At 50.5% G+C, this 26,145-nt stretch overlaps 1 protein-coding gene across 4 annotated transcripts in view; it reads right to left on the reverse strand.

Annotated features, from left to right (window-relative positions):
* Positions 1-296: 296 nt before the first annotated feature.
* Positions 297-26,145, reverse strand: part of GGT5 (gamma-glutamyltransferase 5) — a 216,374-nt gene continuing 190,525 nt past the window's right edge. For all 4 annotated transcript variants that reach the window (XM_075320900.1, XM_075320883.1, XM_075320889.1 and 1 more), the window contains one exon: positions 297-2,443. In XM_075320900.1, the coding sequence (XP_075177015.1) occupies positions 2,297-2,443 (147 nt within the window). In that variant the 3' untranslated portion in view covers positions 297-2,296. The remainder of the gene's footprint in view (positions 2,444-26,145) is intronic.

The following is a 26,145-nucleotide window of genomic DNA, read 5'->3' on the forward strand; positions in this document are numbered from 1 at the left end:
CAATAGATTAGCAACTCAACCTTGTATTCACCTTTATTCCTTTTTTTTTTTTTTTTTTAATGTTTGGTTTTTTGTTTTTTTTCGAAAAAACCATCACCGTTTCACTTTTTTTTTTTTTATAAACATATACATAAAATTTATATATCAGGGCGGGCGGGTGGGACACAGAGATCAAGCGACGAAAGGGGAGGTGATCAGTACACCCCCCTCTCTTATACCTCTCACAACACCCCACCCCATCCTTGCTCCCCCCCAATCCCCTTACAGCTCCCTTCTACCAATCCTGTACTCCCACATATCCCCCATCCCATGCAAACCCCATTAACCCTTTCCTAACCTTGCACCCTCCCGATCGTCATGGGGTCCATTCACCCCTATGGGGCTCATTGCCCTTCTTGACGCATCTATAAGGGATAAGCAGGTTATCCTGCAGAAACACCTCCCCGTACTATATCTCCCTAAATAAAGACGAGAACCACGACTTTATTGCAGGAATGGCCACAGTTTTATTTTACCGTATATATGTATACCAAAACTCGTGGCCCAACATGCCACTCAATTGTTCAACTTAACCTTATACATATATACCCGTATAACCAGAAACACCGATAGATCCGTCCGAGAGGCAAACCATCATTCCTAACCCCCTGGCCGTAACCTCCAAACCGGCCCAGGGACCACCTCGGCCGTGATCACCCGGCCCAAGGTGAGGGGTAACAACGTTCCATCGTTAATTACCCCTACCCAGAACCTGCGGGACCTCCGCCCACAAGTTCCCATCCACTCCGAAGCCACTCCCCTTGAGCGACTTCGTACCAAACAACCGACTGTCGGTACTCCCAACCTCTCAGACGGACCTATCACCCCGCCACAGGCCGGCCAAGTGACACCCTTACTTGGCCCGAGCCCCCCACACCCCCAGTGCTTGCTCTAGGCCATCCCTCAAACCCAACATCCATAAATCCAGACCCACATCAGTCAGATGAACCCCATCTCTCCTCAGATACTGCTCCGTGGACTCCTCCAATTCTCTATGCCGCACCACCAACCCCCCATTTCTCGCCACAAACCTGCCAATAGCCCGGATCAGCTTGCTCGGGTCACGCTGCTAAGCTCGAGTTGAATGCCGCCGTCGATTGCTTCACCCTGACATCTGATTGAACTCCGGCTTTGATTGCTTCTCCCTGGCGGCTTCTCCAATGTGAAAGTGCGGCTGGTGACCGCTAAATGACTGGAGGCAGTGGAGGGCAAATATCAAGGGTTCTGCACTGTGTGTCTGCGGGCCGCATAAATCAGACTGGCGGGCCGCATGCGGCCCGGGAGCAGCGTGTTTGAAACCCCTGGGCTACATAGAATGATTTCAGGAGAGTTAAAGTTTCTGTAAGGTTTCCTTTAAAACAATTCTGAGTCCATGATTTACTGTCACTGTTCATTATTGTAAAGTGCAATTTCAATTACATTAAAATATATTGTACAGTAGTGTAGATGAAAAAATATAAGATACAAAGTCATTATTCTATGCATGACATACCACTGTTATATAGAGTTTCTCGCACTGTAAAACATAGGCTCTAGATTTCAGCAAAACACATTTTATTTAACCATAAAAATATAAAATGGGACCCAGTCAACATATTTCTTCATATTCAAGTAGAGGTATGGCTGTGCAAGCGCTTGTTCCCTAATAGAAATTATACCTTTCTTGTAGAGATCTGATGTGTCAGTTATGTTAAATCTGGTGGAGCCATATGCCAATTATACTGGAAGTGCACTGGGGAGGGGGGGGGGTCATAGCATGTGGGCAGCTGTTCAAAAGGCAATGCTACGCCCCATTTGGATATGGCCTCTATTGTAGATTTTTTAATACTGACACATAAGATCTCTACAAAAAAGTATAATTTCTGTTGGGTATAAGGGCTTACACAGCCATGCCACCATTTCCATAAGTAAAAATGTGCAGACAGGTTCCCTTTAAACTGTCGACATTACAATGTTTTGGCTACACAGAATCTTTTTTAAAGGTTTATAACACTGATTTGCCTTTTGATTTTGCTTTTATGAAATAATAAAAAGTTGGAGTTGTACTGAAATCCATTGGCCAGGATTTCCTAATAATGATTGTGTATACCCAATATATGATTGATGGAACCATGCCAAGTTCCTATGACTGTATATTGCAGACAGTGTAATACTAGGTGGTAAAAATCCACCATTTATGCTGCTTGCCTTGTGCAGACATTAAAGTCCTGGATGTGAGCTTGTTCCTTTAGCTGCCGATATTTGGAAATTTATTGTGTTAATAACCTGCAGCTTTTCCTGACTTCCTAATGTCCGAGTAGGGAACTAAACAGCCTTTCTCTTGATAAATTCCTTGAACCACATTGAGACGAAACAATGATTTAGAAATTGTATGTCCTCTGTCCTTGAGACCTTTCTGTACAGCCTGTAAAAGATAAACCATTTTATCAATAGGTGTAAAAAAAAATTAAGCACAGAATATTAATTCCCCATAGACTAACATTGCTGGTATGGGTTCTATGGTATGGATTGAACACATACGAAATCATAGAACATGATTAAGACTGTGTCGAAGCGCGTAGTTCTGTGGGGTTCCTCTCTATGTCCCTTATACTCTTCTAGCTGACCGCTTTGTACACCACTTATTTTTAACGGATTTATCAAATAAAAGAATTTTTTTTTTTAATTGCAACTTGAGGACTGCGCTGGACTTTTTTTCATCCTGAATACGAAACCATATGGCTTATTGTGACAGCCGCAAAGTTTTGCAGGTGAAAATGCTGCTCTTCTGCAACATAAAGTAAGTTTTTAATAATCAGTAAAAAAAAACCTGCTTGCTTATAACAGCTTGCAGAATATAGTATAAAATATGTTTTAGTTTATTCATTATAGTGTAGTGGGTGGGCCTACCCCCTACTAGTTTAACATAGTTACCCGGCATTGTGATTATTAAAAGTGGTGAATTTTATGTTTTTATGTGATGTGTTAGGGCACCCCCTAGTGGCCGGGTGGGACGGCTGTTGCCACCGGGGAGGAGGAGTCGGCCGGATATCTAGGCGAGGTCTGAATGTGTGTGGGGGAGAGAGATCCGGGTCAGCGGAGTGCGAGCATCTGCAGCGGCAAGTGCGATAGTGTGAGCGGAACATCAAGGGACACCAGAGAGGAGGAGGTGGACGTAACCTCAGAGCCTATTCTGCCGGTGTGGGTCCGGTGTATGCTTGGCTGAATAGTGGGTGCCCGAAGGAAGTAGAGTACGGAGGGCATATCCCCACCCGAGGTGACGTTTGGTCAGAGTGTCCCCAGCTCCACTAATATTGCCGTGATCCGCTGACCGGAGTGGTTTTTACCGGAGTGTCTGTCGAGCTGAGAGATCCGGGACAGCAGTGTGTGCACTTGGGCAGAGTGTGAGCGAAACAGCACGGGACACCGGAGATAAGGAGGTGGACGCAACCTCAGAGCCTATTCTGCCGGTGTGGGTCCGGTGTATGCTTGGCTGAATAGTGGGCGCCCGAAGGAAGTAGAGTACGGAGGGCATATCCCCACCCGAGGTGGCGTTTGGTCAGGGTGTCCCCAGCTCCACTGAAAGTCTACAACTGCCTGTTTCTTTACTGTCTGCTGTTCGGATTATAGGACTGTGCTGAATAAATGTTCTCTTTTATTGCATTCAACTCCTGCCTGAAGTCTTTTTGTGTAATGGAGAACGAAGACACTGACACACACTGTTTTAACTCTGGAGAAGTGATGAAGCCAGGGATGTGCCTGCACCATAGTGCTGCCACGACTACACAGCCAGAGGCCTCCCTGTCTGGTCACTTCATGTGGCGTAGTCGGCAGGATACGAGTCCCCTGCTAGGGACCCAAGAGACTGGAGATCAGGTCGTGCCTGAAGCACAAGATCCGGACCATGATACAAGATTTCCAGTCCCGTGGTGGGAAGAGAACCTAGTACCCGTAGCGTTGGACCGGGTACAAGATGGCGGCAAGGAGGCCGTTATCTGTGAGGAAGAGAAGGCGCGGAAAATTGGCGCCAAAAGAAGAGCCTGGGGCTGGCCGGCGCCGAAGAAAAAGGACAGAGTACTCCGCCCAAAGAGGGGAGGCGCCAGCTCCAGGGCATTAAAGACGAAGAAAAGGGAAAAAAAGTACCTCAGCGGAGGAGTCGAGATGATGCGCAAGGCTGGGGGTGGAGTTTGTTCAAGAGCGGGAAACGAAGACCCGCCTCCACTTCCTCCAGTCTCAGCGTCGACACCACCGCCATTACCAGTGATTCCGTTGAGAACCGAGATGGAGAACTTTGGGCAACCTGCGGAGTTGGCGACGACTATGGCCCTCATCAGCCTTGGCCGAGGCCGACCCCGGTTCGCCCCTGCTAACGAGGCCGCGATAGCGGATCTCCCCATTGGGCCGGGAGGCTCTACAAGACCGGACAAGGTCTCTTGGAAGACCTCATGGGACGCTCAAACCGGGAGCACCATTACGGAAGTGAAGGCGACCTATGCTACCCCGCCCATGCCAAGCCGTCCGGGGGTTGCTGTTTTCCCTTGGGACACCCCGCAGCTTAACGCCGCCGCCACACCGTTTGTCCCGGTGCCGGAGTCGGCCGAGGAGTTAGCCGGGCGTCTAGAGGAGGACCACCTGGGCTTCTTCTGGGACCCAGTCATCGCCCCGCCGGAGAGGGCGCGTCCCAGTGTTCCGCCCCCGAAGCCTGATCCCGTCCGGGAACGGCTCCTGGCTGAGACCATAGTCCGGGAAATGCTGTCCGGTCCCGGTGGAGAGGATCTGGCCCAGCAGTTCGTGACCGGGGTGGTTGTTAAATTCAACCAGCAGGAGGGGTATGGATTCATCCGTGAAGTAGAGACCGGGGATGACTACTTCTACAACCGAGTTCACCTGGATGTAGAAGGACTCCCCAAGCGACTCCATACCCTGTGGCCGGGCGAGAAAGTCAGCTTCTTGCCGGACAAAGGTAGCCGCGGTCTGTTTGCGGTGTGTGTTTCCCGCATGCCCACCACCCGGGAAGCGGAGCAGTGGCAGGAGGAGATTGCGTGGGAGGAGCAGCAAGAGCGACGACAGAGCCGTACCAGACCGGCCGCGCCTCCTCAACCCCGGCGCGTACCGACGGCTGCCCCGGAAACAGTGGCAGAGCCAGCCCTCGATCCGGAGAAGCTTCCAACTGTGGTGGCGGTGACGCAAAATGTCAACAACAGGCCAGTTTTCATGCTGGACGCGTCGCCCGCCGCACCACCACCGTCTCGGGCAGAGACGCCATCACCACCAAGAGGTGCTGCAGCAGCTGTGCCGGAGGAGCCGTGCTACGCTCCGGTGTCTTTCAGGCGGATCCGCCGCCAGCCAGGACAAACTCTGGGGGCCTATATCCAGGCTCAAGCGGAAGAATGGAAGAGAGCCTGGCCCCCAGAGTAAGCTGTTCGCTCCAGCACCTGTGAAGACCGGAATTGTTGTAAACCGGCAGAAAGTTGCTTTTGTTGAAAAGTTTTACGGGCCTGTTGCCCTTCAGCAAAGACCGGGAGCGCTATTGAAGCCTCCGGGCACCTTCAGCAAAGACCGGGAGCGCTATTGAAGCCTCCGGGCACCTCCAGCAAAGACCGGGAGCGCTATTGAAGCCTCCGGGCGCACATCTAAGACCGGGAGCGCTGTTGAGCCTCCGGGCGCTATCCAGAGACCGGGAGCGCTGTTGCGCCATAAAGCGTCCCTAAAGACCGGGAGCGCCGCTGAACTGGTGCCGCTGTTGAGGACTGACCCAGAAGGTTTTTATGTGTTAATATGTTTAAAGTTTAGAGCCTTGCCGGGAGGCTCGGATTTTTAAGAGGGGAGGCATGTAGTGGGTGGGCCTACCCCCTACTAGTTTAACATAGTTACCCGGCATTGTGATTATTAAAAGTGGTGAATTTTATGTTTTTATGTGATGTGTTAGGGCACCCCCTAGTGGCCGGGTGGGACGGCTGTTGCCACCGGGGAGGAGGAGTCGGCCGGATATCTAGGCGAGGTCTGAATGTGTGTGGGGGAGAGAGATCCGGGTCAGCGGAGTGCGAGCATCTGCAGCGGCAAGTGCGATAGTGTGAGCGGAACATCAAGGGACACCAGAGAGGAGGAGGTGGACGTAACCTCAGAGCCTATTCTGCCGGTGTGGGTCCGGTGTATGCTTGGCTGAATAGTGGGTGCCCGAAGGAAGTAGAGTACGGAGGGCATATCCCCACCCGAGGTGACGTTTGGTCAGAGTGTCCCCAGCTCCACTAATATTGCCGTGATCCGCTGACCGGAGTGGTTTTTACCGGAGTGTCTGTCGAGCTGAGAGATCCGGGACAGCAGTGTGTGCACTTGGGCAGAGTGTGAGCGAAACAGCACGGGACACCGGAGATAAGGAGGTGGACGCAACCTCAGAGCCTATTCTGCCGGTGTGGGTCCGGTGTATGCTTGGCTGAATAGTGGGCGCCCGAAGGAAGTAGAGTACGGAGGGCATATCCCCACCCGAGGTGGCGTTTGGTCAGGGTGTCCCCAGCTCCACTGAAAGTCTACAACTGCCTGTTTCTTTACTGTCTGCTGTTCGGATTATAGGACTGTGCTGAATAAATGTTCTCTTTTATTGCATTCAACTCCTGCCTGAAGTCTTTTTGTGTAATGGAGAACGAAGACACTGACACACACTGTTTTAACTCTGGAGAAGTGATGAAGCCAGGGATGTGCCTGCACCATAGTGCTGCCACGACTACACAGCCAGAGGCCTCCCTGTCTGGTCACTTCAATAGCATGACTTTATGCATGTATTGGGACTTTATCTATATTGCCCTATAATATAAATGAACACACTTGGTTTGTTGTCATGACATGTAAGTTGAAAAAAATCCAATCTAGATTTTTCTTTTAGTCTGGATTACACGGTAACTTTAGCCATGACACATGCAGTGTGGCCCATATCACAGCACAATACAAGTGAATGGGCTCCCAATGCGCCTCCGAGAGTACTATGACAAGTAAATCGAAAATGGTTGGATTTTCTGTAACTTGCTAGTCACAATTTAGAGATGAGCAAACCTGATGTTCGAGGTACAAAGTTTGGATTCAAAAACCAACTACAAAAAAACAGAGTTTGGGTTCAAAGTTTGACTGAGTGACAAGTGCAAACCACTCAAGCGAGCATCGCTGTGCTTGGGAATGAGTGATGCTCAGCCCTGTGCGAGCCACATGCAGTCTTTGAATGGCTCATACCTCATAAAAAAAAAAATTGAAAATTTGGGTGGAGACACAAACTGCCCAATTACTGACTTCCATTAAGGTTCTGCTCAAGTCTTTATCTAAGGTTCGACTGTAATCTCCAAACCGAAATTCCAAAGGTTCTCTCATGTCTAGTCACAATTGCACTGCAATGTAGCAGGGGCACCTAACAATATTTGGCCAAATCCAATGTAAGCATGTGGCCCTAGTTCACAAGTCACAACATGAGCTGCAATTTGCTAGTTCACATTTACTTATGTTAGGATGCAATATCGCAGTGGCATACACAAATTAGAGAAATCTTTGGCCCTCTAATATGAGTTGCTGCCAAAGTCGTACCCCAGCTATAGCCATAAGTAAACTACGCTGTATAATTACGATCGATAACAAAATGAAGAAACTTACAAAGGGCTTCTTTGGGCTGGAATCTCATACTTGACTTAATTAGCCTCATTTTAAATAGATAGGTAAATTACTATAGTTATAAAATCAATACATGTACATAATCAAGAACAATTATTGTTGTAACCAGACATTAAGGGATAAATTGTGACAATAGAAATATAAAAATAGGAGTGTATCATTTTTATCATTTAATGCAATGGGACCGTTTAGTTTTAGTAATCCAGCGTGCCTATCACCCCTGTTGAAAGTAAAACATTTTCAAATATTGCAAATTGCAACAAGAATGCTGGTTCACTGTCATGAACCTCTAGCATGTGTTTGATCAAACATGTTGTACGTAGAGCATGCATTAAAAAATCTAGAGCACCTTACAGCTCCATAATCAGGACGCCCTTCAGCTATTGCCTCTTTTAGCTCTGTAAGGGCTCATGCAGATGTACTTGCAAATTGACATGATCTCGGACCGCAATGTCAGGACTGGCTGTTGCTCTTCTGACACAGCCGTTATAGCCTCATAAAAATATATTAAGCTGTCATGCTCTGGATGGAGACACAGCCAGACCATGCATTGCATACTGGGATAGGACTGTGTACCACCCCACTCTCAGCAGCCGTGCTGCTCGGATCCGGACCTTCCGTGGGTGGCTCGAGGGTCTCCGGACCCAGGGGTCTCGCGGTCACTTCGATCAAAAGGGGGGGTTATAGTGGTGGTGGATATAGGTGTGACGCCCTGGACTAGCCAGGTAGTCACAGTTAGTGCCCCGCACAACACCAGTCCCCTAACAAGGTGTCAGCAGCCAAACACTTTAAACCCTAGTCACCTCCCTCAGTGCTTGATGGACACAGAAGGGGGCGGAGCCAGGCAGTTGGCACACCCACCGAGGAGTTCAGAGAGCCTGAGGCAGGAAAAACACAGTTCAGTTGGAGTTCAGTTCGAGATTGGAGTGGGAAGGTCAGGCCTGTGTGATAGGCCTGTAACAGACTGACAGGTGCCAGGGTTGGAGTCTGGGCACCTTTGGCTAGGAGGCCTCTGACTGCAGGAGTCGGGAAGATGGCTCGGTGGAACCGTGGTGGACCGGGACAGGGTAGTGGCCCGCCGGTACCGACCCGGGGAACCGACTGGAAACCGGAGGACAAGTGGGGGTACTCAGACCCTGAAGCTAGGTCCAGAAGCTACTGGGGGCAAGCTAATTAACTGATTGGGTGGGAAAGGACCTATAGTCCTGGCCGCAAAGTCCCAACTGAAGTCAACAGCCCAACGAGGGGGATAGAAAGCCACCGCCACGGTAGAGAGAGCCCACAGGCCAGTGTCTAATAATCGTGAGTACAACAGTGCCCCCCGGCCGCGCACTTCCCTGCATCGCCCAGCTCTCCCCAACGGGTCCCGGGGCCACCATCGCTACCCACGGAAGGGTTAACATCTTTCTGCGCAACATCTCCCCCGGGTGTCCCGCAACTGCAGCAGTGGTGTCCACCTTCACCACATCCCGTGGGTGGCGTCACGAACTTAAACATGGCTCCGGCTGTACACCTACATCCCCTAAAACGCCAGCCCCCCTTTCAGATCGGAGTGACCACAGGGCCCCCCGGGTCCGGAAATGCTCGAGCCACCCACCAGCGAGCCCGGATCCGAGCGGCTCGGCACACATCGACTCTTCTGGCATCATGAACAGGATACTTACCCATTCACTTACCTAGTGAAGTGCGCCTTGAAGTGAAGTCAGTGGTGATCCGTTGTAAAATTTCTGAAATCCGCTATCTTGCCCCCATCTTTTGGCACGAAGATTACCACCACAGTCTTCTTCCCCTCGAAAAGGGCGCGAGAGCTGTAGCCCCGCCCCCTGGAAAACGGCCGTAAAGAAAAGCCGGAAGTCGAAAAATGAAACTTACCGGCCGGAGAGAGGAGTGCCGCGAAAAGACCAAGGGGGGGGCGGGTGAAGATTCTGCGACATGTGACCGAGTAGATAAAGGGAAGGGACTCCAGGACCCTGCCGCCCTTCTGGTTCCTGGACCCCGAGAGAGCGACATGGCTGACTCGTTCAGCAAGCCTGGAGCCCGCGCCCGGAACAGTGGCGTGGGTGGAAGCCCGTACGAAGCAGATGTGCCACCATCTGCAGGCCCAGGTGCGCTTCTTGATGGAGCGGTGGGTGGCCAAGATGGAGGAAGTGGCTGCGGCCGTGCGAGTACGTGAAGTGGAGGCAACTTTAGAGGAGTGGGTAAGAGACCTACGCCCCTATGTCCCCGAGAGACCGGCCGACACGGCTGAGGGACCCGATCTGCCCCTGCCCTCTATATTGCCTCCCTCGCTACCCGTACCAGTTGCCGCTGCTCCCCCGCTCGGTCCGCTGCCACAAACACCAGCAGCAGAGCCCGATCCACCAACTCACGAGGACCCACCTGCAGAAGCAGCCGGCGAACAGCTCGTCGCCACCCTGACACCAGCCCCGAGGAAGATTCACCTCCGGAGGATGCCCGCTCCCGGTTTTGACCCGCCGGTCCCAGAAGTGACCGCGCCTCAGGTGATCGAGGCCTCGGCAGTCCGCCCGGCCAAGATGGAGGTGGCCGCTGCCCAGAAGCCAGCCCAGCAGGTAAAGCTGGCCGCTCCCAGGCTCCAAGCCTCGGCCGAGGCGTCGCGGTGTTGCCGCTGCGAGGCAGCTAAGCAGGCCACGACACAGAGGGGTTCCCCAGTGCAGAAGGTGCCGGTCGTAGCCGGCACAGGGGAGCTCCGGCTGGGCCCAACCCCCGCGCAAAGCGAGCCAGAGCAGGAGGACGCTCCGTATTGAGAGCGGCAGCAGCGCCAGCTGGGCCGGGAGATTGCGGCCCGAGAAAAGAGAAAAGCGGAGGTGCTGGCCCGGACCATCCAGGAGAAGGACAACCTCTGCAGTGCCACCTACCAGGTGCGGGGCCCGACCTTTGAAGGCCAAGTTCGGCATTTTGACCCCCAAAGAGGATGGGGGTTCATCTTTGAGCTGGGCCTGGAGGCGGAGATCTTTGTGTCCCAGAGGGACGTCTATCCCCACCTGCCAATGGGTCACCCAGACCGGGACCTGGAACCCGGTAATTTGGTCATGTATATCCGGCACTGCGGAGAGAGGGGGTGGTTTGCCCTAAGTGTTCGGAGAAGGCCATACATGGGTGCTCAGCTGCATGTCCGCCCCTCTCCGCCACCCTCTGACCATGAAGATGAAGAAGAGTGCTAAAAGGTAGCGGTTCCCGGCTACCATACTGCCCGTCCCCATTGGGACTTTGTTGATTCCCCGTTCAAGGTTACCCCCATTTTTATACAGACGTGGCTGAGAACTCGCACGTCACCCAAAAACTTTTGGGCCCGGACCACCCTTTTCATGTCCTACAGTCTCCGGAGAGGCTGGTTGGAGGATGGGCCTGCGGGATGTTGTAGGCCGAGGTCCCGTCACCATGCAGCCCAGTGACAACCCTCCGAGTCAGGGGTCCCCTGGACGTGGGGCTTCTGAGAGTCTGCCGGGTAAGTAACTTATTACCTGGCCCATGTGGGCAACACCCGGACCTAAACTCGTTTCCTGGACTAGGGAAAAGGGGTGCTGACCTGTTTTTAGAGGCAGCATCAGGGCTAGGTTTGCTTGGGTGGGCAAATGAAAGGACCCGGTCCCGTCCCGTTCCAGGTTAATAAAAATGTTTTATATGTTTGCAACGTTCAAGTAGCCAGCCTCCCGCAAGGGAAGAAAACAGAAATATGCTTGTTTGTAAATACTGTTATTATAATTGTATATGTGTTATTCCCTTTTATCTTTTTCAGTTCAGAAAAATAAACGGTGGTGGTCAGACAGCCCGCGGACGGTCTGTAGTTAACCAAGGGGGAGTGTGACGCCCTGGACTAGCCAGGTAGTCACAGTTAGTGCCCCGCACAACACCAGTCCCCTAACAAGGTGTCAGCAGCCAAACACTTTAAACCCTAGTCACCTCCCTCAGTGCGTGATGGACACACCAGGGGGCGGAGCCAGGCGGTTGGCACGCCCACCGAGGTGTTCAGAGAGCCTGAGGCAGGAAAAACACAGACAGTTCAGTTGGAGTTCAGTTCGAGAGTGGAGTGAGGAGGTCAGGCCTGTGTGATAGGCCTGTAACAGACTGACAGGTGCCAGGGTTGGAGCCCGGGCACCTTTGGCTAGGAGGTAGACGGAGGCCTCTGCCTGCAGGAGCCGGGAAGACGGCTCGGTGGAACTGTGGTGGACCGGGACAGGGTAGTGGCTCGCCGGTACCGACCCGGGGAACCGACTGGAAACCGGAGCACAAGTGGGGGTACTCAGACCCTGAAGCTAGGTCCAGAAGCTACTGGGGGCTAGCTAATTAACTGATTGGTTGGGAAAGGACCTATAGTCCTGGCCGCAAAGTCCCGACTGAAGAAAACAGCTCAACGAGGGGGATAGAAAGCCACCGTCACGGCAGAGAGATCCCACGGGCCAGCGTCTGTGGGCAAAGGGCTCCTCCGACATACACAAGCCGGGGAGCGTACTTCTTTATTGCAAGTTCAGGTAGTCCAACATCACACAAAATAGGTGCAGGAGAAAGGCAGAGAACACCAACCGGGTGGGGGACCAGACTGCGGCCAGCTGCGGGCACCGACCACCATCACCTTGGTTTACCAGAGACTCGTGTGTGGTTAATAATCGTGAGTACAACAGTGCCGTTGCCCGGCTGCGCACTTCTCTGCAGTGGTGGTGTCCCCCCTTCACCACATCCCATGGGTGGCGTCACGAACTTAAACACGGCTCCGGCCGTACACCTACGTCAGCTAAAACGCCAGCCCCGCTTTCAGATCGGAATGACCACAGGGCCCCCCGGGTCCGGAGATGCTTGAACCACCCACCAGCGAGCTCGGATCCGAGCCGAGCATGGGGCGGTACATAGGACGTATATGTACGGGCTGAGCCGTACTAAGTTCGTGACGCCACCCACGGTGTGTGGTGAGGTTGGACACCACCGCTGCAGTTACGGGGCACCCGGGGGAGATGTTACTGTATGCAGCAAGTTGTTAAACCCTCCGTGGGCAGGGATGGTGGCCCCGGGACCTGTTGGGGTTTTGGTGCAGGGAGATGGGTGACCACAGGGTGCTGGTGTACTCACTATTGAAGGAAACACATGAGTCTCTGGTAAACCAAGGTGATGGCGGTCGGTGCCCGCAGCCGCTGCGTTCTGGTCCCCCCACCCGGCTGGTGGTATCTGTCTTTCTCCTGCACCTTTGTAAAATGGTAGACTGCCTGTGCTTGCAACTTCAGGAGTCCGCTCCCGGCTGGATGTGGCCTAAGGAGTCCTTGCCCGCAGACGCTGGCACATGGGATCTCTGCGCCCTGGCGGTGGCCTTCTATCCCCCTCGGTTGGCTGTTGTCTTCTAATAGGGACTTTGGGTGGGACAGGACCTCTAGTCCTGGCCTCAATCGGTAAATTAACCGGTTCCAGTTGCTTCTGGTCCCGGCTTCAAGGTCCGAGTACCCCCCTGTGTGCTCCAGTTCCCGAGTCGGTTCCCCGGGTCGGTACCGGCGGGCCACTACCCTGTCCCGGTCCACCTCGGTTCCACCGAGCCATCTTCCCGGCTCCTGCAGACGGAGACCGCCGTCTGCTTCCTAGCCACTGGCACCAGGGCTCCTACCCTGGCGCCGTTCAATTTGGGGTATTCGCCTCTGCTGGAGCTGCACCCAGCTCCAGCCCACACTCCTCTCCAACTTGAATTCTAAGGGGGGCTTTACACGTTGCGACATCGATTCCGAAATATCGTCGGGGTCACATCGTTAATGACGCACATCCGGCGCCGGTAGCGGCATCGCAACGTGTAAATCCTAGGTGCGACGATAAACGATCGCAAAAGCGTTGAAAATCGGTGATCTGTGTAGCGTCGTTCATTTCCATAATGTCGGGTCGACCGCAGGTACGATGTTGTTTGTCGTTCCTGCAGCTCCACACATCGCTGTGTGTAAACCCGCAGGAGCGACAAACATCTCCTTACCTGCGTCCCGATGGCAATGCGGAAGGGAGAAGGTGGGCAGTATGTTATGTCCCGCTTATCTCTGCCCCTCCGATTCTATTGGACGGCCGATTAGTGACGTCGCTGTAACGCCGAACGCACCTCCCCCTTGAAGGAGGAATTGTTCGGCAGTCACAGCGATGTCGCCGAGCAGGTATGTGCGTGTGAAGCTTCCATAGCGATAATGTTCGCTACGGCAGCAATCACCACATATCGCATGTGCGACGGGGGCGGGTACTATCTCGCTCGGCATCGCTAGCTGATGCTTGCGATGTCGCAACGTGTAAAGTACCCCTAACTCTCGACTCACTACTTTCCCGCCCACGGGCTGTCCAGACTCCTTGGTGGGCGTCTTCCAACCGCCTGGTTCCGCCTCCTGGTGTGTCTACCCAGCCCCGAGGGGGGTGACTAGGGTTTAGAAGGTTGGCTGATGTCACCTGTGAGGGAAAGGTGTAGTGCAGGGGCCTATTTGTGACTACCTGGCCCGGCCAAGGCGTCACAACTGCTATGCACAGATGTCTGCAAGAGCCCTAAATGTGTTTCCACATAACCAGATTTATGGTCTATGTTATGGCTACAATGCCCAGTCCAAACGGGAGTTTCATGACCTAAACTAACAGCCACACAAGCAATATATGAGACTGGTGGTTTATTTCAAGACATCTGCACAAGGGACCAGAATTATTGCCGTAACATGGACACTAAAACATGGTCATATATACAGTGTGTCCACTCATATCCTGTCCACCACCATTAACTTGAGAACGGCGACAGCTATAGGCGTAGAAGTGGTGTCTAGGTATAGTAATGTAGCCATGCACTGCGCAATGAAACCACCTATAGCGCCACCTGGTGGAAAACAACGGAGTTAGTATTTTTATCTCGAAAATGGAACGAGATAGAGAAAAAAAATGAATTACAAAGTTGTAGGGCATCATCAATTCAATACGAATTGACACCTTGCATACAGAAAGGCTATGATTAGAACGTGTAAAACTCACAAGGCTGCGAATGTGAAGCGATACCTCATGGTGACCTTCCTACAAGTAATTGTGTATGGTGGCTGCATGGAGTGGCCTCCACGCTCACCTGACCTGACCCCATTGGACTTCTTTCTGTGAGGTCACATCAAACAGCAGGTGTATGCGACCCCTCCGCCAACATTGCAGGACCTACGACGACGTATAACAGATGCTTGTGCAAACATGTCACCTACCATATTGCACAATGTGCAGCAAGATACAGTATGCTGTCCAGAGTCCAGATGTGCATTGCAGCTGACGGTGGCCATTTTGAGCATCAAAGTTAAATGAGCACCATATGTGTGACCAGCACCTAATGTTTTGGGGTCATGGGTTTCATATCAAAGCATTTCTGTATGCAAGGTGTCGATTCGTATTGAATTGATGATGTCCTACAATTTTGTAATTCCCTTTTTTTCTCTCTCGTTCGTTCCGTTTTCGAGATAAAAATGCTAACTATGTTATTTTCCACCAGGTGGTGCTATAGGTGGTTTCATTGCGTAGCGCATGGATACTTTACTATACCTAGACACCACTTCTATGCCTATAGCTGCCGCCGTTCTCAAGTTAATGGCAGTGGACAGGATATGGGTAGACACACTGTATGTACCCTAATCTAGGTGGTGAATACAAATTCTAAGAAACACAAATGATCTATCACCACCTCTTCATCTGCCCCACAAACACAGCATTTCCTCCGACACAACAAGTAGACTAAAGGCCCCTTTATACACTGCAACATTGCTAGCGATATCACTGTAACATCACTGGTTTTGTGACGTAATAGCGATCTCCCCAGTGACCTTGCAGTGTGTGACACGCATCAGCAACCTGGCCCCCGCTGTGAGGTCGCTGATCAGTACAAGTCGTTCAGGACCATTCTTTGGTCCTTTGTTTCCCGCTGCGCAGCATGTATCGGTGTGTTTGACACCATTACAACGACATCGTTAGTGACCCAGCCCATAGGTGTGCCAGCGTTCCCTTTCCAGCGAAGTCGTTCTGCAGGTCCGTATTGCTGCTGCGTCGTTGGCCAGATCTGCCTGTTTGACAGCTCACCAGCGACTGTTAGGCTATGTCCGCACTTTGCGTTTTTACCTACGTTTCCGCAGCGTTTTGAACTGCAGCGTTTTCATGCCAAAATGCATGCGTTTTGATTTTCCAGCAAAGTCTATGGGAAATGGGGATTTCTTGTGCGCACTTTGCTGTTTAAAATGCTGCGTTTAATTTGCAGCGTTCAAAGAAGCAGCATGTCAATTGTTTTTGCCATTTTGCCTGCGTTTTGCTAACATTGAAGTAAATGAGAAGTTGCAAAAAGCAACAAACATCAAAATTCCAGCGTTTTACATGCTTTTTAGGTGCAGAAAACATGCATTTTCAACTACATAAACGCATGCGTTTATGACATCAAAATAATGGAATATGTCATGTCCCTTTACACACACACATAGTTCGACAATTAAATTAATAAAAAATATTAATTGTTATTTTAGCCATAAATAGTATAAAACCGCTATAATTAAAATATTAAATATTACTCTTTTTGTTTGGATATAAATAATTATATTTGTTTTTTTTTCCTTTTTTCATAGTGTTTGTATGTTTAAACTTTATTTAGCAGTGTCTTTATGTTCAAAACGCATCTGAGTTTAAGCAATGTAAAAGCACGTAAAAAGTGCTAAAAACGCGGCTAAAATGCGATAAATACGCACGCGTGTTTATCGTGTTTCTGTGACCAAAAGCAACTTTTGGCAAAAGCAATTTCTGCCAGAGGATGCGTTTAGAACTGCAACTACCTCGACGCAAAGTGCGCACATAGCTTAGGAGACTTTCCAGCGATCCCGACCAGGTCGAGATCGCTGGTGGGATCGCTAGAAAGTCTCAGTGTGTAAAGGGGCCTTTAGGTCTTGCTCACACCATCATAATAATGGAACAATTGCTATCTGATTTTGTTATCAGGTAGCACTTGAACCAATGATATTCAATATGGCAGTGGTGATCATTGTTATTTCTCATACAGATTCACATGAGAAAAAAAAAAAAATCACAGTATGCAAATTGGATGGCACTCACCCAATCACATCTATGGGTGCGTGGAAAACATTGGACTGAACTCCGATGACATCCAAATGCAGGCCGATTTCTGTGGACTTGCGCAACGGAGAAGATGGAGAAATTTTGTTCTCCATCTTCTCCTCAAATGTGCTCCAAATCTCTCATCCAAGAAAATTGGCTGACACTATGCTGACACTCGAATAAAACTTTGATGAGAGTGTGCTCAGAGTGTCATTAGCATAATCGACCCAGTTCTCTTGTATGAAAGAATCTATGGCCAGCTGACCCTAGCCTATCCTAATGACACTTGATCGCCAAGCAGGAAACGCACAGACTTGCAATCTATAGAGACAACTTCTGACAGGAAACATGGAAATTTCAGGTATAAAAGCCACACTGCATGTCAATTTTAATGCAGAAATTTTTTTGTAGTGTTTGGATGTACGGTATATACAGAAAACACCACACCAGCCAGGTGTGAATATCAGGGATGGTACATGTCAGGGGGGCGAGCTACGCTTATTAATACATGGAAGGACTCAAATTTAAAATTTTAAACTCCAATGTATTATATAAACAATCTCATGGGTAAACTGTCTGCACCATAGAATTGCTTTGCACTATTTTCATCTTTTCAACATATTATATTATAAATTATGGATCATATCTTACGAAAGACAAAACAATAAACTTCCCCCCAAGTGTTAAGGGGGCTTTACACGGTAGCGATATCGCTAGCAATTTCTAGCGATATCGAGCGTGTAAGTACCCGCCCCCGTCGCGCATGCGATTGTTTGTGATCGCTGCCGTAGCAAACATTATCGCTACGGCAGCGTCACACATACTTACCTGGTCGGCGGCGTCGCTGTGACTGCCGAATAATCCCTCCTTCAAGGGGGAGGGACGTTCGGCATCACAGCGACGTCACCGCAACATCACTAAGCGGCCGGCCAATCAAAGCTGAGGGGCGGAGATGAGCAGGACGTAACAACCCGCCCACCTCTTTCCTTCCGCATTGTGGCCGGCGACAGGTAAGGAGATGTTCCTCGCTCCTGCGGTGTCACACATAGCGATGTGTGCTGCCGCATGAGCGATGACCCAGCTGGATAAACAACCCTTACCAATTTTTGAGTTTGGGACAACCTCTCCATGGTGAACGATTTTCCCCATTTTTGAGGTCGCTTAAGGTCGCTGGTCAGTGTCACGCGCTGCGATATCGTTAATGACGCCGGATGTGCGTCACTAACAACTTGACCCCGACGACAAAACATTAACGATATCGTAGCGTGTAAAGCCCCCTTTAGTGTCTGCTTTCTTGCAGTTTTATTTCATCAGGTCCACATGGAGACGCCTCTGGGAGCCAGATCATTGTGTTTCCAATCCGCAAGACTGTGATCGTTAGCAGTAACGTGACCCTTCCTCAAATATGGAACTAAACAAACACCATAGTGCAGCACAATTTTTCTCCACTAGTTGGGCGAAAACAAATATCATAAGGTGGTATAAAATACACATAGTAGTGCCAATAAAATACTAGAGTGGAATTTAAAATAATCCACGACTCTCCCAGCACCACCGATACTGAAATTCACCATAATAAACATTACACGTTCCATCAAACAAATACGACGCTGAAGCATAAAATTCCATAAAGCATTAACAAAAATACACGTTCCTAGTGCCGCAGAATTCCATATCTATTGTAAGATACCCCCAGTAGTGCAAAAGGAAGGAGAAAAGTCAACTAGGATGCCTCAACAGGTTTCAGCCAGTACTTGGACCCATAGACAATCACTTGTCCATTCAGTCATCCATGAAAATCCTGAATTAGAGAAAAAAAAATCTCAGAAAATGTTTTGACGCCTCTGGACTATCAGGTCGTCACAGGGTACTGCACAAGCTGCCCTTCCATGCAGTATTCCGCCTACCTCTTGGTTCTGGGTCTTTACGTAAGTGGTGTTGCCTCCAACAGCAAATCAAATCCTAGAGACACCCTGCACCACACCCACCTGACACACCAGTGGACGGCTTGAGTGGAATAAAGTCGCCCATCTGGAGGGTCAGGGAGGGGAGGTGAGGAGTGTAGAGAGTTGAGTCTGTCGGTGAGTGGAGAAGGAGTTGGAAGTAGTCCTTGAGCTGAGAGGAGCTCAGAGAAGTCGGGAGTGGTGACTCATGAAGTAACTGCCTATGTTGCAGACGGTGATCTAGGCCTAGAGGAGTCGGACCCCCGGTCGCAGGGGATTGTGGCGAGGTGCTCCAACCTTTCGAAGAGGACAGCCGGCAGCCTAGCACTATCACCGGTCCGGGACTAAAGGCACGACGGGGTACACGGACTCTAGGTCGGGGAGTAGCTTCAGGCAAACCGACAATTCACCTGAGGAGAACGGAGCCTTTACTATCCGTTCCCACCTGCTCCAGAATCGGGGCATTAGCGCAACGAGGGGGATAGGACTTTCCAACCAAAACGGTCCAGAAAATCCCAAGCGTGAGCCCTGAGAGCAAGCTCCCATACTTAGCCATGGTAGGGAGTGAGGCCCGGCTAGTTCTATGCTACTGGGCCATCAAGTTGAAGTCAAACTAAATGCCAGGAGGCAGGTCACGGATTACCACGCAACACCACTTGGGGACGGGACCCAGACGAGCTCCCCTCAGCGGCAGTGGTACCAAGAGACTTGGTTTACTCGGTTGTCAGTGTCTGTCTATGAACTTAGTGAGTACGAGAGTGACCCCTGCATCCCCATGGCACCCCCTCACTGAGTCCCGGGGCACCCCCTACTCATGGAGGGTTACAACACCTTGCTGCCCCCGCTCCATCACCCCCGGGTACTCTCAACGGCAGCGGTGGTACTCCCAATTACCACACACCACGGGTGGCGTCACGAACTATAACTCCCCTGTAAACACCGCCACTTTTCATTCGAGTGGCCGCACGACCCCCGGGTCCGGAGACCCATGAGCCACAGCGAACCCGAATCTGAGCAGCTCGGCTGCTTCCACGGGGGCGGTACAATGTCCTATACTGATCTGATGTTGAGGATCAGAATAGGAATAATAAGTAGGTTTTTGTGCTGTCTGACAAAAAAAAATCGGATGTGTGAATGCCCCCTTAGAGGCAGAGGTACTGTTTTTGTAGAGCCAGTCCCAGATTCAGTAGGAATGCCTGGATTTCAGGGCTCAGTCCCACTATCCATACATTCACCTCTCCTCGGGGTATCTCAATGCACAGAGATAAATTAAATAAACATTTCTCTTCTCTGGTCTCCCTGAAATCGTGAACTGTTTTTCCATAGGCAGCAGCTCTACCAATGAGCTACAGCCTAGACTGAAAGACATAGGAGGATATTGGATTCTTCATCTGTAAGGCTAGGGCCCCACTTTGCGTTCTCCTACTTGCAGTTCTAAATGCACTTTTTGGGCTTAATTGATTTGACCAAAGTTGCCTTTTTCAGAAATTTAGCGCTGAAAACGCATGTGTATTTACCGCGTTTTAGATGCGTTTTCAGTGCTTTTTACCTGCTTTTCCACCTGCGTTTTGTTAGATGCGTTTTGAACATCAGGACACTGCTAAATAAAGTTTAAATAGTCAAACTCAATGAAAAAATTGGAAAAATATAAACAAATCTATATTTTTGTGAAAAATAATGAAAATAGATTAATTTAATGAAATTATAGCGGTAATATGATATTAAATGGAAAAATAGCAATAATTTATTAATACGACAATTAAAAATAAGAATTTTATGTGTGTGTGTAAAGAGACATATGAAATAATTATTTTGATGTCCAAAAAGCATGCATTTTTGAAGTCCAAAATATGCAAATTAAACGCAGCGTTTTAAAATGCAAAGTCGGGTCTAGAAATCCCCATTTTCCATAGACTTTGCTGGGAAAATCAAAACGCATGCCTTTTGGCATGAAAAAGGTGCTTCTCAAAACGGACCTAAAAAGCACCAAAAACGCAGGTGGAAACGCAAAGTGGGGCCCTAGCCTAATGCAGGCAGAGAACCCAGAAGCAGATTATACAGCTACATAGAGATAAATCTGTACATAGCAGTGTATTTCTATATACCTGTATTCTAGAGATGAAGAAATAATCAGCTTGTTTTATTGCACTAAAATTACTAGCAAAATAATTTAAAAAAAATTGCAAAAATGATAATTTCTTTATACTTGCAGAAAAGTATTTTTTTCCTTTTAATGTGAGTGTCCCAGGGACTTGAACTGACAACTTTTACAGTTGAAGGCAGCAGCTAAACCTTTAAGGCTGGAAACACATCTATGCGAGTAAAATCGGTCCGACTGGGCTGAAAAAAACTCGGCTGATTTTAGTTCACGTTAGGTGCGAGTGCAACGCAAGTGCGATGCTTTTTGCTCGCGTGTGTGTCGCGTTTGCGATGCTAGTTTCCTGCAACATCTTAATTAGCTAAAAGAGATTACACATGTGTCATTTAATTTACCTTTGGAAATGTGCTGTCACAATCATGACGCATCTATAAGGGATAAGCAGGTTATCCTGCAGAAACACCTCCCCGTACTATATCTCCCTAAATAAAGACGAGAACCACGACTTTATTGCAGGAATGGCCACAGTTTTATTTTACCGTATATATGTATACCAAAACTCGTGGCCCAACATGCCACTCAATTGTTCAACTTAACCTTATACATATATACCCGTATAACCAGAAACACCGATAGATCCGTCCGAGAGGCAAACCATCATTCCTAACCCCCCGGCCGTAACCTCCAAACCGGCCCAGGGACCACCTCGGCCGTGATCACCCGGCCCAAGGTGAGGGGTAACAACGTTCCATCGTTAATTACCCCTACCCAGAACCTGCGGGACCTCCGCCCACAAGTTCCCATCCACTCCGAAGCCACTCCCCTTGAGCGACTTCGTACCAAACAACCGACTGTCGGTACTCCCAACCTCTCAGACGGACCTATCACCCCGCTGTGACAACAATAGATTAGCAACTCAACCTTGTATTCACCTTTATTCCTTTTTTTTTTTTTTTTTTAATGTTTGGTTTTTTGTTTTTTTTTCGAAAAAACCATCACCGTTTCACTTTTTTTTTTTTTTTATAAACATATACATAAAATTTATATATCAGGGCGGGCGGGTGGGACACAGAGATCAAGCGACGAAAGGGGAGGTGATCAGTACACCCCCCTCTCTTATACCTCTCACAACACCCCACCCCATCCTTGCTCCCCCCCAATCCCCTTACAGCTCCCTTCTACCAATCCTGTACTCCCACATATCCCCCATCCCATGCAAACCCCATTAACCCTTTCCTAACCTTGCACCCTCCCGATCGTCATGGGGTCCATTCACCCCTATGGGGCTCATTGCCCTTCTTGACGCATCTATAAGGGATAAGCAGGTTATCCTGCAGAAACACCTCCCCGTACTATATCTCCCTAAATAAAGACGAGAACCACGACTTTATTGCAGGAATGGCCACAGTTTTATTTTACCGTATATATGTATACCAAAACTCGTGGCCCAACATGCCACTCAATTGTTCAACTTAACCTTATACATATATACCCGTATAACCAGAAACACCGATAGATCCGTCCGAGAGGCAAACCATCATTCCTAACCCCCTGGCCGTAACCTCCAAACCGGCCCAGGGACCACCTCGGCCGTGATCACCCGGCCCAAGGTGAGGGGTAACAACGTTCCATCGTTAATTACCCCTACCCAGAACCTGCGGGACCTCCGCCCACAAGTTCCCATCCACTCCGAAGCCACTCCCCTTGAGCGACTTCGTACCAAACAACCGACTGTCGGTACTCCCAACCTCTCAGACGGACCTATCACCCCGCCACAGGCCGGCCAAGTGACACCCTTACTTGGCCCGAGCCCCCCACACCCCCAGTGCTTGCTCTAGGCCATCCCTCAAACCCAACATCCATAAATCCAGACCCACATCAGTCAGATGAACCCCATCTCTCCTCAGATACTGCTCCGTGGACTCCTCCAATTCTCTATGCCGCACCACCAACCCCCCATTTCTCGCCACAAACCTGCCAATAGCCCGGTTCAGCTTGCTCCGGGCCCTATTAATACGGTCTACCGACCTCCCAAAACGCCACTGCGCCCGAGCTATAATGTCTGACCAAACGATAACTATGCCCGGGAACGCCCTCCACAAATGCAACAGGTCCAGCTTAATATCCCTTTTCAATTCCCTCGCCGACCTCACTCCCAAATCGTTCCCCCCCACATGCAAAATTAACACATCAGGGACCCGATCCATCCGGCTATAATAAGCCACCTCAGGGCGCACTCTACCCCAGGTCATGCCCCGAATACCGAGCCACTTTACTCGAGCTTCCGACACCGACACTCCAAGCTGCCGACCGTCACGTCGCACATCCGCCCGTAACGCTCCCCAATACACATAGGAGTGCCCGAGGATCCACACAAGACATGGACCTAAAATACAAAGACCACGAAAAAAACAGCAACAGAACAAGAAATTGCCCCACAAAACCGGCATCAAACACCAACCTTGAGTCCCCCACCCCTGACCCTCACCTGACCAAGTGAGGCCTAATGTACAAACGGAACCTGGAAGACTCCCACCTCCCAATCCGCCGGATACAGTCCTCACTCAAACCCCACCTGGCGGCCTCCGTTGCCGCCCCAATCCGGAAAGAGTGAGACCCGTACTCACGTGGCTCCTCCCCCACCCTTGCTAGAGCCATCTTCAGCACCACATTGAATTGATACCGCGACAAAGCCAATCCGTCCGCATGTCTAAGAAAAACACCAGGGTAACCGCCGCGCACTTTTAAAAACTCTGACACATGTAACACTGGGCACAACTGGTGCCCCGATAAAGCCAACAACACTACTAAGCGCCCCCGGCCCCTCTGATCCGTCTTAGAAAAGCGAAGCCGACATTCCACTCTATCCTCCCCCAGCATTACATCACCCAACAGCAAACCACCCATCGCTTGCTTAGTCGGGCTGACCAATTCGCCAATACGAAAGGCCCCAAAAAACGCCAGTACAAAAGCTACCGAAAACAACACCCGCTCATAAGGAGACGAACATAACTTCCCTAAACACCCCACTAAACGCACCAACAATGGCAATGACACCGGCCGCCTAGAGTCACGCGACTGAGCCCCTTTCCGAAAACCCTTCATTGCCTGTCGCACCAGAAAATCCTTAGTTGCGTCCCGAACCCCATGCATCTGGAACAAAAAGGCCAACGCCGCCAACTTGCAACCAATCACCGAAACCGACCTGCCTTCCGAAAAATCCCCACTTATTAACATCAGTACCCCCAATACTCGACCCTTGTAACCCGACTCCATGAACTCCCTACTTTCCAACTCTGCCCATTCCTTCCACACCGCCTGATATCGGCACCAAGTAGCCTCAGACACCGATCTCCGAATTCCCTCAAATGCTATACCGATGCCAGGTCCCACAGCCAGTTCGGGCAAGGTTCTCCCTCCGCGTCCGCTTCCGGCACCAGCTTCCTGAACCTGCAAAACTGAAACCGTGATAGCGCATCAGCCACCTCGTTGTGAATCCCAGGCACATGCCGAGCCACCACGCAAATGTTTAACTCCAAGCAACGCAACACGAGATGCCTTAAATACCCCACAACCGGCGGGGATTTTGCCGACAGTGCGTTGATGGAATGCACCACCGCCATGTTGTCACAATGCATGCAAACCCTTCTTCCAGCAAAAACAGGGCCCCACAACTCCACCGCCACAATAATGGGAAACAATTCCAACAGCGCCAAATTCCTCACCAAACCTGCTTCCACCCAACGCTGCGGCCACTTTCCCACGCACCAGCGTGTTTGAAAAATTGCTCCAAAACCCGTCGCCCCAGCAGCATCAGTGTACAATTCCAGCTGGCTATTGGACACTGCCTCGCTCATCCAAAGGGTCCGACCGTTGTACCGGTCCAAGAACTCCTCCCACACCAACAAATCCCCTTTCATCATTTTTGTCACTCGGACAAAGTGATTTGGAGCTTTTACCCCCGCGGTTGCACCCGCCAGTCTCCTATTAAATATCCGCCCCATCGGCATAATGCGACAAGCGAAATTCAATTTTCCAAGCACTGACTGCAACTCGCGCAACCGCACCTTCTTGGCCTGAGACAAAAACCGCACCGACGCCTTCAAATCCAACAGCTTCCCCTCCGGCAACCGGCATTCCATTGCCAGTGTATCAATTTCGATACCTAAGAAACATAAAACCGTCACCGGCCCTTCTGTTTTGTCTTTTGCCAACGGAATACCCAGGCTCCGCGCGATCCGCTCTAACGTAAACAACAACAAGGAGCAAACCGAAGAGCCCGCCGGACCCACGCAAAAGAAGTCATCCAAATAGTGAATCACCGAATGGACTCCTGCCACCTCCTTGACTACCCATTCCACAAACGTACTGAATGCCTCAAAATAAGCACACGAAATGGAACAGCCCATCGGCAAACAACGATCCACATAGTATTCACCATCCCACATACACCCCAAGAGATGAAAGCTCTCTGGATGCACCGGGAGTAAACGAAAAGCTGCTTCCACATCCGCCTTTGCCATCAGGGCCCCCCGCCCCGCTACCCTTACCAGCTCCAAGGCCCTATCGAACGATACATAACATACCGCCGACAATTCCGGTGATATCCCATCATTCACCGACAATCCCGCCGGATAAGATAAATGATGAATGAGCCGAAATTTGTTCGGCTCCTTCTTAGGAACCACCCCAAGGGGGGAAATCCGTAAATTGGAGAATGGCGGGTCCTGGAATGGGCCCGCCATCCTTCCCAACTCCACCTCCTTCTGCAGCTTTTCCTTCACCACCGCCGGATGTTCTTTTGCGGACCTCAGGTTTCCCGGGCGAAACACCGGCGCCTCAGATTCAAACGGAATCCGAAAGCCCTCCGTAAAACCCCGTTCCAACAACTCCGCCGCCCGAACATCCGGGTATCTACTTAAATAGGGAAGCATCGCCTTGACCCTCACTGGCGTCCTCCCTTTTTCCAGATCCATCCCCCGCCTTTCCTTTCCCTTTCTTGAAGCACCTGGCCAGAGGGTGGGACCCTCCACATCCGGAACACTCGTGTTTAAACCGACAAGAGGCCCCGAACTTACACTGTCCCTCGTTATACTGCCAACAAGCTCCCTTTTTCTGTCCAGCCGAGGACCCGCCGCTCGCACCCGGGCTCCCGGCACCCCCTCGAAAGGGCTGAACCGGCGCCGTCATTAACCGCATCCACAAAGAAATATCCTTGTGGCCCCACTGGACTCCCGGCTGCAGAGCCTTCCGTTGCCGGAACTGCTCATCATATCTCAACCACCCTAAACCGCCGTATACTCTATACGCTTCCCCTATCGCATCCATATATCCAAATAGGGCGGAACAATGCTCCGGCTCCTT

Source organism: Anomaloglossus baeobatrachus, chromosome 1 (genome assembly GCF_048569485.1).
Source record: "Anomaloglossus baeobatrachus isolate aAnoBae1 chromosome 1, aAnoBae1.hap1, whole genome shotgun sequence".
In the NCBI taxonomy this organism is placed as follows: domain Eukaryota; kingdom Metazoa; phylum Chordata; class Amphibia; order Anura; family Aromobatidae; genus Anomaloglossus; species Anomaloglossus baeobatrachus.